The sequence below is a fragment of the Dermacentor albipictus genome, chromosome 1 (assembly GCF_038994185.2).
Source record: "Dermacentor albipictus isolate Rhodes 1998 colony chromosome 1, USDA_Dalb.pri_finalv2, whole genome shotgun sequence".
Lineage (NCBI taxonomy): Eukaryota > Metazoa > Arthropoda > Arachnida > Ixodida > Ixodidae > Dermacentor > Dermacentor albipictus.
Window position 1 is genome coordinate 169,500,370 of NC_091821.1, and position 13,073 is coordinate 169,513,442.

The window sequence follows — 13,073 nt, forward strand, 5'->3', positions numbered from 1 at the left end:
ACCAGAGCCGCCGAACAAAATTTCGATACTTCCGGACAGACTCGATAATCATCTTTACGTTATAATAGCGAATAAATAGTAATGACACAAGTCCCCAGAAAGCTTACCACATTTACTAAAGTAAAATAACTACATAAGTAGGCTTCTTAGATAGCGCTGCTTGAAAAACACCTTGTGCGCAGTAGGCAACCTGAAAGACGAAATGCAGTCACCGATTAACATTTTACAAAATATCATCGGCTATTAGGCACACGAAAAGTAATATTGATCTGCGCACAGGAGTTATGTTACGCAAAAATTATGCAATTCAAGGAGCCCACGTTATATGCGATGTCTAGCCCACGTATACAGACGCTTGGCTATTCACTTCTGTAATTGCAGCTCAAGATCATTTTCTTTATACATTTCGCAACGTACTCCGGATGGCCGATAAAGAGCTTTATATTCCCCGGGCTATCAGGAAAAAGAACCAAACCTAGGGCGCTATAACGTAAAACTATTCCAAATTTTTCTATTCCAATTCTTTCAATCAGCCCACCGCGATTGTTCAAAAATTTTTTGGACACCTCCCCTACCCCCTCCCCCCCCCTTTCACCTGTCTGTCACGCGACGTCACGGAAACCACGATAGTTCCCCATCTGATATGACGTGGACACACTGATTGTGCATAATTTGACCAAACAAAAGAAAAAATTACCGACGATTACGTTACTTCCTAATGCGAAATTTGAGCGCAGCAAATAAGCTGTTTCACCTTTTCGATAGATTGAGGCAAAGAAATCGAGCAACACATGTATGCGCTATCACAGAATTTTTTTTAATTTTTCACACGTATTCCTTTAACAAAGACTCCACTAACAGTTCTTGACAGTCATGAAGGAAGCTTTGTGGTCGGAGAAATAGACTGATATATGTTCGACTTGGTACACCAATGCTTGATTCTCAAAGACGAGATCTATACAAGTGCCTCGCGAGGTTGTCACAGCCGTGGGACGCGTTACGAGCGAGAGGAACGGGATATTCTCCCGCATAAGTGTTAGGAAATTGCTGTTTGTCTTTATGTCAACATTAAAGACGACCGACGGAGGACTTCCATCGGTCGTCTCGCTCATGGCTCAGAAAGAACTGGCAGATAATTTCGCAGTGGCGAACGGCAGCGGCAATTTCGGCTCGGGCGGTGCACATATACAGATCCGCCGCCACCGATCTGGCTCTCTGATTGCCACCGCACAGGGCGAACGGCAGCGGCAATTTCGGCTCGGGCGGCGCACATATACAGATCCGCCGCCACCGATCTGGCTCTCTGATTGCCACCGCACAGGGGTTGCATTGGAGGAGGAGCGAAGAAAGGAATTAAGTTCGAGCCGGCGCTTTGACAACCGGAGACTCGCAGGAAGAGGGGGGAGGGGGGCGGCGTGTACACCCAGCGGCAAACGATGGGGGCAGAAGCGCGCGCAGCAAGCGGACAACACGATAAAGGGAGGAGGGAAGAGATAGCAGCGACTGACTGATGCCGCTGACGCCGATAGTGAGTCAACCCCAGCTGCGGAGTTGGTTTCAGGGACAACGCCGCCGATGCCGACACAAACAATATGATACCCTCGCTTCCGCAGCGCTAAGAACCAGGTCTAGCCGTGGGAAGGTGGTCACGTATTCGTCGACGTGCCGGGGCCTACGTGAAATAACCGGCGCGTCGGCAACTGAAGAGCACCCTATCCGCCACACAAGAACAGGGGGGGGGGGACCCTTTCCTCCTCTTTCTGCATGGCGGCGACGGTGTTCTATGCAGTCACGTTATCTTGACTCTCTAGCGGCGTCAGCGGCATCCAGCGCTATCAGTCGGTCGCTGCTAGCGCTGGGGGGATGAAAGGGGGACGGGGCTGGTTACGAGGCCGACGACAACGCCGACGACGACGCGAAACCCAGGAACGGACGCCAAAGAGCTGCGCTCTAAAATAGTTATTTCTGATTCGACGCCTCTTTGCCATTAGCCCTCGGCTATTGGTCAAAAGTTTTCGGGCTGCACCAACTTCACTTGCCTCTCACGCGCCGTCACAAAACCGCAAAAACTCACCGCGTCAAACTGACGTCTACGCGTTAAAGAAGCATTAATATGCCGAACAAAACTGAATTTTCGTCTGATAAGCCGCAGGCTGCCCCGTTCCGAAAGGAATAAAAGATGGCTGCCGCCGATTGCTCCGGCACTGGCTACTCGCCGCTGCCTGAGAACATGGGTTTATTTGCGTGTAATAAAACTTTTTGCATGGCCGTGTAACGTTTTCGAGAACTTTCGGCACGTTTACGACCTCGTTCTGCCAACTATTCCTTGCTGAGGATCCGTTTTAGCGTCATTCTTAAGCTTCCGTTGCATGCCGCCGCAATTGTCGACGAGCCACCGCAAGCTAAGTAAGGGAAAGCGGACCAATCGCAGACGTCGGCACCACCCTCTTCATCCGGTTATCGATATTAAGTGCAGTGGTTCGGCCCCATCGAATCCCTCTCCACTTGAGCGTGCTCCTCGCGTCTTATGAGCCAATTAGATAACACAAGCAGTGCAAGCAATGTTATTCGTATTTCAAGCGAACAAAAGTGACCTCCTATGAACGAGGGGAGCGTTTGATTGGTCTGTTCAGACAACCCTGCGGATGACCGCCCGATGCTTGCGTCGGCGGTTACGCAAATTTGACGTCAGGAGATTGGAAGAAAAACATATTGGAATAGTTTTACGTTATACGGCCCCTAAACAGAAAGCAGGCGGCCAACAAGCCGGCCAAACACTTCACCTCAACAAACATGCTAACCTTCCTGATCGGATCCGATCTGCGCAGAGGAGGCGACAAGGATGTGTGGTAGCTTGAGCTAAAGGTGCTAATGTGTCAGACTGTGCCACATGCATCCTTGTCTGCTCTGAAGAGCCAAAGGCAGCTCAAAGAAGCGCAAAAGGAAAACATAAAAACAAAAATGTACGCTAAGTTGCAGACTGCAAGGGACGAAAGGTACGAACACGGAAAAAGGAAACAACGGTAGGATGTATTTTGATGCCGTCGGTTACTGCATCATTGTCTTGCGAAAGCTCAGACGGCTTATTTAGCAAGATCACGCAGTAATGCGGTAGAACAGGGCCGCTATTTTGTAGCGATGCCTTATGCCTTATTCTATGCTATTCTTATCATCCACCACACACGGCGGCCTGATCCCGTTGATAATGGGGGCGGACCGTCGCTCTGACCACTGGCTTAGCGCAAAAAGCCTGAAAAAGCATAGAATCGGAAAAGGCATCGCTACAAAATACCGGCCCAGGGTCCGAATTCACAAAGGTTTTCATTCGTTAGTGCTATTGGCCATTGTTTGGTCGCCTTCGGTAATAATATGGGTTGCATAAGGATTGGCTGGAATGTGCTCTTGCGAACAATTCGACCGTGCAAGCTCTTTTGTGAATAGTGTCCCAGATTAGTCGCGTCGCTTGACATATACGCTTTTCTTTGATGCTCCCTAGGTACGGCTGTTTTGTATGAGTAAGCGAGCGACACATTTGTACACATAGAGTGCGGGAGCGATGTCCTCAGATGTGCGTGTCTGCCGTCCACCGTAGGCCACTGGTTCGAGGCTGCTTCCTTTGAGCACGCGTTGCCAAAGGGCCGATCATCGCCCCTCATGCTTCCCACTATGCGAGCGGCTTTCAATGCTCCTTTTTATTCCGCGCCGCACTCGAGGCAAGCCTGAGCAGCCGCCAAGGTGCAATGCGACTGCGTGATTTATCGCACCATATGACCTACCGCTCACGTACAGCAGCTGTCTTCGATGCACAAAGGGCAGTCAGGCAATAAGACCTGCCGATAAGGCACCGCTTACTGAGGGGAAAATTGTCTGGACTTAGCGAACAACGCTACTCAACACCATTACCGCATCTATAGACGACTGTGAGTGGAGCTGTAAAATGTTCGCTTATATCCTGGTAAATAAGCGAATGCCGCATTCCGTATACACTCGTTGGATTTAGACAACAGTCCCACAGCGTTCCTAGTAGTACCACGCTTCAGAGGAACGACTGAGGTACCTTCACCTCGCTGGCTAAACCGTTCATTTCTAGGATTTTACGTGCCAAAACCACTATTTGGTTATGAGCTATGCCGTAGTAGGGGACTACGGATTTCTCTTGGCCGCCAGGGGATCGTTAATGTGCCCCCAGTGGACGGGACACGGGCGTTTTTGCATTTCGCCCACATGTAAATGCGGCCGCCGCTGCTGGGATTTGATCCCGCGACCCCGTGCTTAGTAGCGCAAGCTGGCTAAACCATTAATACGACAGTTAGTGCCACGGAAGGGTCACATCATTTTTCGGTCGCTCCAGCGGTATCGGCCAAATAGACCACCTTCGGACTACGAGGAGTGTATGCCTTTGTTGTTAGCCGGCCGGTGGGAGGCCTCGACCTGGGTTTAGCGAGGGATCGTATGGTGACGTTCCACGAAATCACTATGCACTACCGCGAAGCTAGACAAAAATACCTCCCTCCACATAAATCGCTGGACAAACTGCAACAGGTTACCTAGAAACCGTTGCAGACTGGCCCATTTGCAGTACTCACTAATATATCCGGGCTGCTTCTCACCTAAATGCAAAAAATGCGACGCCCATAAAGCAGACCTGAGACTTATATTGAGCGACTGCCCTGCGCTAAAGTAGGGCAGAACTCCAACTTAATGACACTTCGGACTGCGAGGTAGCGGTGTCGAACTCTGATCCCGCAGTCCAGCTGCGGACCATCAACTGGGTTTTGGAGATCGCCGAAAGTCAAGGGCTTATGGCCACCACACGCCGCCTGGCGGAAGAAAGAACCCAGTAATTCAAGGAAGTCTAGCAACTGACGAAGATAAGGTTTTCCCTCGTTCTCCTCCTGTCTTGGAACTGTGGATACGTACCACATACGTGATTGCATATGCCGCGTAAGAAGGATTTAAATAAATACATTCCTGGCACCTTTCTAGAGCCTGTCCGCGCCCAAGAACACGTAATTTTAAGTGTTCAATGCATGAGCCCAATAAAACGTTTCTGTTTGCACTGCCATACTTGCTTTTGTTCTCCTTATGAGTATAGAAATAAAGCGGACTCCATATAAATTCCACATAATTTACGCGCAGAAATACGAACCACAATGATAATTAGGGAAGCGAATGCGGAAACGTTTTAGCAGTGAAATTTCTTGAATGATCAGGATCCAAAAATACGAATCTTCGAGAAGGTCACGTAGCATGAGGATTGTAGAAGGAGAGGTCAGCCCTCTGCAGTCGTTGCTGCGTGACTTTCTCACGTTTGTTTACGTATGCGTAATATATCGCCACGCCTAGCGAATGTAACCGTAGTGTTGCAATATATTACATCGGTTCAATGGGTTGTTTCAAATAACACATTGAACCAATATAGTATATTGTACCACTAGGCTACATTCGCTAGCCGTGGCAATATATTTCTGATTGAGAACAAAGCAACAACATGAATGCCGACGCAGCCGTTAGTGACGCGATGAACGAAGCCAAGGAACACTTTTTTACGTTGAAGAAGAAGAAGAAAAATAAGAAAACACGGTGCTTGACTAGCTAATGCATATTCTTAGGCAGCAGTGTAGAGCGCAGAAGTGTCCGCTCAATGGATCTAAAAAGGGCCAGCGCACATATTGCGCCTATTCTTTTAAAGCGTTCATCTGTTGGACATCCTACTGCTCCTTAGCGAACGCACTGCCTGAAAAAAAAAACTATAACGTGACAAAATACCAGTGCAAACGACTCAAGCGAAATTTCTCAATAATGACCGCTAAATAAATGACCACCGCAGTAAGATAGTTCGGTATCTTGCATTCAAATGATGAGTGTTAGCGGTTCTGTTGCAACGCGTAGACTAATAAACTTTTAAAAAACAATATCTATATAACTAGATATTCAGAATTTCACAAATGTGCGTTCCTCACGCGTACGTTAAATAAGGCCATTTCTAAGGAAGTTCATTGCTTGAACAGTGAAATTCTCAAGCTTCTGCGCACTTTCGCATAATTTGAAGGGGCAATCACGGAGCCAATGTGACCTAGATTGCCAATACAACAAATAAACGGATCAGAACAAAGCGAAGTGTGTGTTCTTCCAGCAAGCAGAAGCATGCGGAAGAAAAAAAAACAAGAGCGGCCTATGGCGTATCGGCCATACGTCGGAGTACGCACAAGTGCTGCGTCTTGGGCCGGAACGCGAGCGCGGCGATGGTGTCGTACGGGCCGTGCGTGAGCCACATGCGCCGCTTGTCCTGGAAGGCAGCCAGGTGCCGGAAGTTGCCGTGGTGCGCGTCCTGCACGGGCAGCCGAAGGAAGAAGGCGGGGCCCCCTGGCAGCGGGGGAGTCACGAGCGGCGGCTCGCTGAGCTCGATCCAGCCACCCGAGGCCGTCTCGACGGCCTGCCTGCGACCACGACGACGCAGAATAGTGACGACCTCTCCACTTCGACAACTCTGGCCATATAAGATCGGGCCTGCTCGCTAACCACATCAAACACGGGAGCAGCGCGACATGGTCCGGAGTCAAGGGCGTCTCGAGGGGCTTTAGAAGCGACTAACGCGCTTTTAAGGACACTAGATTGCTCTAGAAAGAAGGCTAAAGAGCTCTTGCAATGGCGGACCGCCTATTTCCGGAGTTATGCCGTTCGATAGGTATGAAAGAACGTATGTGTTGTGCGCAGAGTAACCATGAGCGCAAGCGGTGCCTACGCGTGGCTGCGTGCGATTAACTCTAGCGGTGTAGCTTCTCCTCTTCCCTTTTCTGCATTTTGTTTTATTTGAAGTTTTTTGCACGTCTGCTCAGTCCTGTATTGTGGTCGGCCCGCGGCTTCGCTCGGCGTTGTCCGCATTGCCTGCGTTCGGCAAGCAGTTTAAGTGATTGCCTCCACACTGCACATAGGGGCTAAATGTAAAGAAGCGCATTCTACAGTGCTCTAACGTAAAATGTCCATCGTGACAAGGATGACAATGCTTTTCCTTAGCTCTTCGGTACAATACAAGGAAATTCTTGTAACTAGCCAGACAAAAAGCGCCAAGCATTGTTTCAACGTCATAGCAGAACGCGGTGCGCGCATTTGTTTTCTCATGCATCACTCTCCAGAGGGCAACGGTAAACGTAAGTATGTACGTGCGTTTACGTGCTTTTACGTGCTTTTAGGCGCCCAGCTTTTGGGAGAGAAGGCAGTGGGAGCCTTTCATAGAGAGTCGACCACGTTTTAGAGGATAAAAGAGAGAGGGAAGGAGCACATACCTAATTTGCACCCCCGACCGTCCCCCTCCCCCCCCCCCTTTTCTTTCTGGTTGAGCTGAAAGAGCGAGTTGGTCCTTACTTGGAGCAGTGCCAGGCCGAGGCGGCCTCCCGGCACACCGACACCAGCGTCCAGTTCTGCGCCCGCGACAAGAAGTTAACGAGCAACGCCTTTTCGTCCAGGAACGCCACCATTGTCACGTAGTACCTGCAGGAAAAGCACGGTTTCGCCGCTGTCAGAGCCAAATTAACAAATTTGTAATGCTAAGTAACTGCTCTGGCAATGCTTTTGAAGTGAAATTCACCCGGAATATTTAGTCGTGAATTCAAACTCATTGTGAGAAATTAGATGGACTTTTTGGAAGACAAATAACTTCTGTGATACTATGTAACTCCGTAGCGAGGCTGTACAAGCTCCTGTAATGCGTTTAGTTAGGTAATCTGAAAGTCATAAAGCAAGGCAAATTGGTTACGGGGGGATAGCAGCAAGGCAGCGCTGTCGTCGGCGGCATCAAGTGAAAGACAGATTCATCTCTTGCAAGGCGGAAAACTGACGACAGGAGAAGGACAGTTTCAACGATGCTGTGAATAGACCCAACGTGTCTTGACGTGCAGTGAAAACATGTTACAGCTATAACGTGAACGACAATAAAGGGACAATCTACACCGCTAAAGAAATCAAACAGTGTAATTTTTTTAAAGCGAATCTGTTATTTTAAAAAAATTCGTTTTTTTCTTTCTTTCTTTTTGCGAGCCCCACAAAAGCTTTTCGAGAAAATTGAGAACGCTGCGGTCCACTGCACAACTTGGTAACTTAGTGAGCGGACCACCAATATCTTGACGTACACGTGCCCATTGCAGAAAAGAAGCTTTACTGGCAACTGCCGACGGTAGTATTGCTTATGTCGCTGTCTAAGCAGCGAACCAGACGCTGGTGCAGGACGTTCAGATACAAAGGCAGAGAAACCTATGCATGCTACTAAAGAAACATACAAATCAACGCTTCCTTCATGACCACTACAACACTTTTGTGGCTTTGCCGTGTAACAACCATGTCTAACAGATAAGCCAGCTTGTCGTTTACGTTTCCACGCGAGCTTTTGCATTCGATCATTTGTCTCGCCAAAAAAAAATTTATCGCTATCTTAGAGGACTTCAGTTAAGCACTTTATTACGATATGAACTATATGGACACCCTAAGCGCATTTCTGCCGACGTCACCGTGAGGTTCCCTATTAAGTCCAGGGATGATATGTTCGTCGCCGCGCGCCGTATGCTAGATGGGCGAGTGAAAGCGCGCAAGGCTTTGCCGGCGATCGCGGCTCAATCTCGCGCACGCAAGGGAGCGAAGCGGTATAGAGGGACCTTAGGAAGCGGGGAGGAAGCGCGCCATCTTCCATCGTACGCAACGCTCCCGGGGTAGGGGAGGGAGGGGAGACGAGGTGGGGAGGGTGGCGGCGTTCTACTACGGGCGGCCCGAGCGGCCGTATGCTCCCGACAGGGCCGCTATAGCTTGAAAGCGATATGCGACGGGGACAGGGTCCGCCGCACGCTGTGTGTTCGCGGCTTACTTCGCGTTGATGCGAGACGCAGCACGAAGGTCAATTTGCTCGCTGCTACTGCCGCGCTTCCTCACTCCAGCGTTTTGACAGCGAGTTTCCGCGGTCATCGAGTGAGATGTGTTCTTGTTTGCTTGTGCACACGTGACTCCGTGCTTGTTTATTTATTTAGTATGCCTATGTTTGCAAGTCCAAACGGTAAATAAAGCTACTATCCTTATTTCGTAAAGCTGTCCACTAATTTGCTATCGCAATCGATGCTTCGCCTTTCGGGCGTAACTGCGACCTTTTTAATCGCAGTCTTGTTCCTCGTGTCATAAGTGTGAAAAGCAATGTGTTCAGACAGATGAGATGAACATAAGCCCATTCGTAGCTACTCCGTGTTTTTACGGCGGCATGGATACATCATATTATAGTCAGTAGAACGCTCAACAATATTATGCCTGAAATTTCGTCTCTCATGATTTTGTAACTAGGGCAGACTAGTCGTAAATTCAAAAACACAGTACTCTCGGTTTCATTGACCTGAAGTTAAAAAAGAAGCCAAAGAAAAACGATTAAGGCATGACCTAAGAGAAAATTGCAATTTAAAGAAATAACCTTACCAATTTCAAACAATGCGTCACGTAAAAATGGCTGTAGATGTGGAACATCATGCAAGATCGAATTACTTATGTGAAACCTGCGGGCTGAATATATTATATAGAAGCATGCAATCTTGTCAGCAGCTTTGCAGGAGCGACCAAAATAGTGTCATCGATTCAAATAAGCTTCATAAAGTTCGGTTTTGCATAAATATAAAAATAAAAAAAATACATTTTAGTATGCTGGAGCTAGCCGTACTCTTGCTAAAATATCGCAATTACGAACCACAAGCTTTGTAGACGTCAAACACTAGTCAGTGAAGGAGCCCTCAATATCGAAAAAAAATATGGAAGCACTCAGTATAATGTACTGCATGGTTGCTTTTCAGCAGTATGTATTACTCTGGTATGTGCGCCATCTTTCAAGTTTGCGCTAGGCAACGCGAAAAGTATATAAAGATACAAGCGCGCATGACTAACCAAGACTAAAAGCAGCACCAAAGCCATTACACGATGTATAAGGGGTCCGCATATATATGGTAGCGTTCATTATTATCATAAATTTAACATTTTTATGATAAAAAAAATATTAATACTTAATAACGGTAGGGTCGGTCTGCGGGGCTAGTTGCTAGTCGTACACTTCCGGAAGCGCTAAGAGGCAACGTAAAATGGCGCTGCTAAAATAATAAAAGAACATGAAAGAACAAAGGAAGCATGCACGACAAGACTACGCTTATTCCTGTACACACCATCGCAGAAGCTAGAATTCTGCACGCAATAGTGAAGGTTGGAAGGACGAAAACAAGCGCTTGTTTTCGCCTTTCAAGTTTCTGTCACACGCGTTGAGGTTGCAGTTTATATATATATATATATTTTTATGATATGCCGAACTCACTTGGTCCCCAATGTTTCTTTTTACGCCGTTCCGTTTCGTCACATGCCTCGTTTTATGTTCTGTTTCGGAGATTCAAGTTAAGACTTAATCCGTCAACGCTAAACTAAAAAGTATCGAATAGTTTCCTAAAGTACGCCTACAGATGCACATCGAGCACATACGCGCTGCACTCTAAAGGCGGCGTCGTGAAGCGCAAAGCCTGCAAACATCAAAGCCTTCAAGTTCACAGTGATGTCAGAATACGACGCGGCTTCTGCGCGTCTCCTTTGCCGGCGCTACAGGCGTTGTCAAGAATGGCGAGCCGCTAAGCAAGATTGCCACCTTGCCACCCGATTACGACAAGGGGTGCAAGACGCGCACCTCTCCCTCTCCGTCGCTGCAGCTGGGAGGCGTTCAAAGAAGCGGCCTTCGCGTTGGAATCCGCCGCCTTCCTCCAGCCCCTTCGACATTGTGACGGAACTAGTTCGGTGCGTGAACAATGATTCCGGAGTTCCCCAACGCGGAGCTGATTTGACACGCATGGACAAGCTGCCGCGGGAACGACGTATTTTTGTGCTTCTCACGGTTCGGAGTGGCACGGAACAACGAGCGACTCTCGAGCGGCAACGATAGTTCCCGGAACGGCACCCGCCAACGCCGTCGTCGGGCATCAGAGCGCGGTTGCCTTTGTGTACGTAAACTGTTCTGCAGAGCAGCGGCGCGTTGGTGATGAGTAAACGAACAGTCGCCGCGTCGTAGGACCGGCGGATCGAGTGTATAAAAACTGTGGTTGTGCGAATGCTGAGGACACTTCTCTTGAGCAGTCATGTTAGACTGACACACTTCTCTTGAGCAGTCATGTTAGACTGAGTCACTTCTCTTGAGCAGTCATGTTAGACTGAGTCACTTCTCTCATGCAGTCATGTTGGACTGATACTCTTTTTCTCAAGCAGTCATGTTAGACTGAGTTAATTTCTGTAAATAAACCCCTTTTCCTCGTTCTCGATGAGAAGCAGTTCTTCACTTCATCAACGATCTCAGCGTAAATAAGTTGGACGACGGCATGGGCCAGCTACCTTCGAATTCATGCCGTACTCCAATCTTGGCAAAGGACCACGGACGATAGGATTGAGCCCCCAATCCTGACAGCGTGCGTCCATTTCTGCGAAATTGTAAGGAAGTATGCGAGGCCTGCGAGCTCTGAATTTCCACATATCTGGCGCACGAATTCTGCTACCATTCGGCTCCGCACACGGAAACGGGCCGTTCCAGAAATTCCATTTTGCTGCGTTCTCCGCAGCGTGCTGGTGCTTAAGCACAAGCTCTCGCGAGCGTGTGGAAGTGCGCAGTCCCCTTGCTTGTGATGATGGCCGTCCGTTTATCAGAGGCGCGAACGCTGAATTTAAAAAAAAATAGATGAAAGAAGCGATCTTTTTCCCTCATATCGTTTAAAAATATCGCTTCGTGGCGTGATTATAGCAAGTTTTATGGCCGAAAACGCGCAGCTGAGCGCTTACGTGACATCGAAACGCGCTAAAAAAAAAAAGGCATTTGAGCCACCGCATTCAACATAATGCGCTTGAATTAGGGCACAAATAATAACAAAGCGTGCAGAAAGCCCTTCTTTTCGGTATTATTTCTTTTATTGCGGGCCACACACGTTCCAGGATGCACACGAAAGAACTCCGTGGCCCTAGGCCCATAACTCTCTCTTCGTAACTTTACTGCCTTCCATATTAAAGTTCCGCTATTCTGGCGGCCTTGCACAACCATTTAGCGAGAGTAGCTTTATCTCAACTGAAACAACTTACATTACAAAAGTGCTTGAATGGACGTATGTGTATTAAGTATTTCATCATGCCGCATTTCAAGTGAACGCAACTTTTTTGTAACCTTGACGCAGTCAGTGGAGAGTAAGAACTTCTTCTCTTTTATATTCAGCGTCTCCAAGCGAGTTCATTGCTGATATAGTAACCTTGAGTTGGAAAGAAACAATACAAAAAAGAAGAAAGAAAACAGTGAAATAGAGCTAAGCTTTCAGTGAAATAGAGCTAGAGCTTTTAGGAAATACGGTGAAAGAAAAATTTTTGGAGGAAGACTGCAAATAAAATGGAAGTTGAAGGTCACAAAACAAGGCCGTTATTCGGCCCTCAGATTAAGTAGCTCGTTGATTACATGGAAAGCACTGCTTGTAGTTCAACACATGTGCGGCCGCCACGGCGTTTCCTTGCTGAGACGCAGGGTAAGATCCACGAGAGAGAGAGAAGAAACTTTATCAATGAATGGTACGGCAGTTTTGTTGTGGTGGCCTCAGGCGGCGGCTCGAAGTCCTTGGACTCGCGCGGCATCTTCGGCTTGCCGGACGGCCCAGAGCTGGTCTGCCAACTCTGAACTTTTGAGCTAGAGCCGCCTCCCAGCGGCGGTGACGCCGATGGAGAAGGTCCCCGGCGGCCCCCGCAGCCGGCGTAGCGTTGGGAAGAAACGAGCTCGAGGCTTCCCGTACTGTGGCAACGGCCGCGATTACAGACGCGTCGCGAACGGAGGTGATCTCATTACCGCGGTTTCCGGCACATTCCCAGAGCATGTGTCGCAGCGTTGCTCTCTGTCCGCAAGCTTTACAGGCATCTGTTGGATATAAGCCCGGGTAACAGTGATGCAGTGTGTGTCTGGAGCAAGCGTAACGTTACGGTCTCATTCCTGTTTAATTTATTGTGTAGTGGCGGGAATGTGCGTGTTTGGAGTCTGTAGTGTTGGGTGAGGTCTCTGAACG

The 13,073-nt window shown here is 48.4% G+C and overlaps 1 protein-coding gene across 24 annotated transcripts in view; it reads right to left on the reverse strand.

The window, feature by feature from the left end:
* Positions 1-13,073, reverse strand: part of LOC135905734 (inactive dipeptidyl peptidase 10-like) — a 480,802-nt gene that overhangs the window by 18,749 nt on the left and 448,980 nt on the right. For all 24 annotated transcript variants that reach the window (XM_065436724.1, XM_065436734.1, XM_065436742.1 and 21 more), the window contains 2 exons: positions 7,366-7,491; positions 6,210-6,440 (listed from right to left, as the gene is read on the reverse strand). In XM_065436724.1, coding sequence (XP_065292796.1) covers positions 6,210-6,440; positions 7,366-7,491 — 357 coding nt within the window. The remainder of the gene's footprint in view (positions 1-6,209; positions 6,441-7,365; positions 7,492-13,073) is intronic.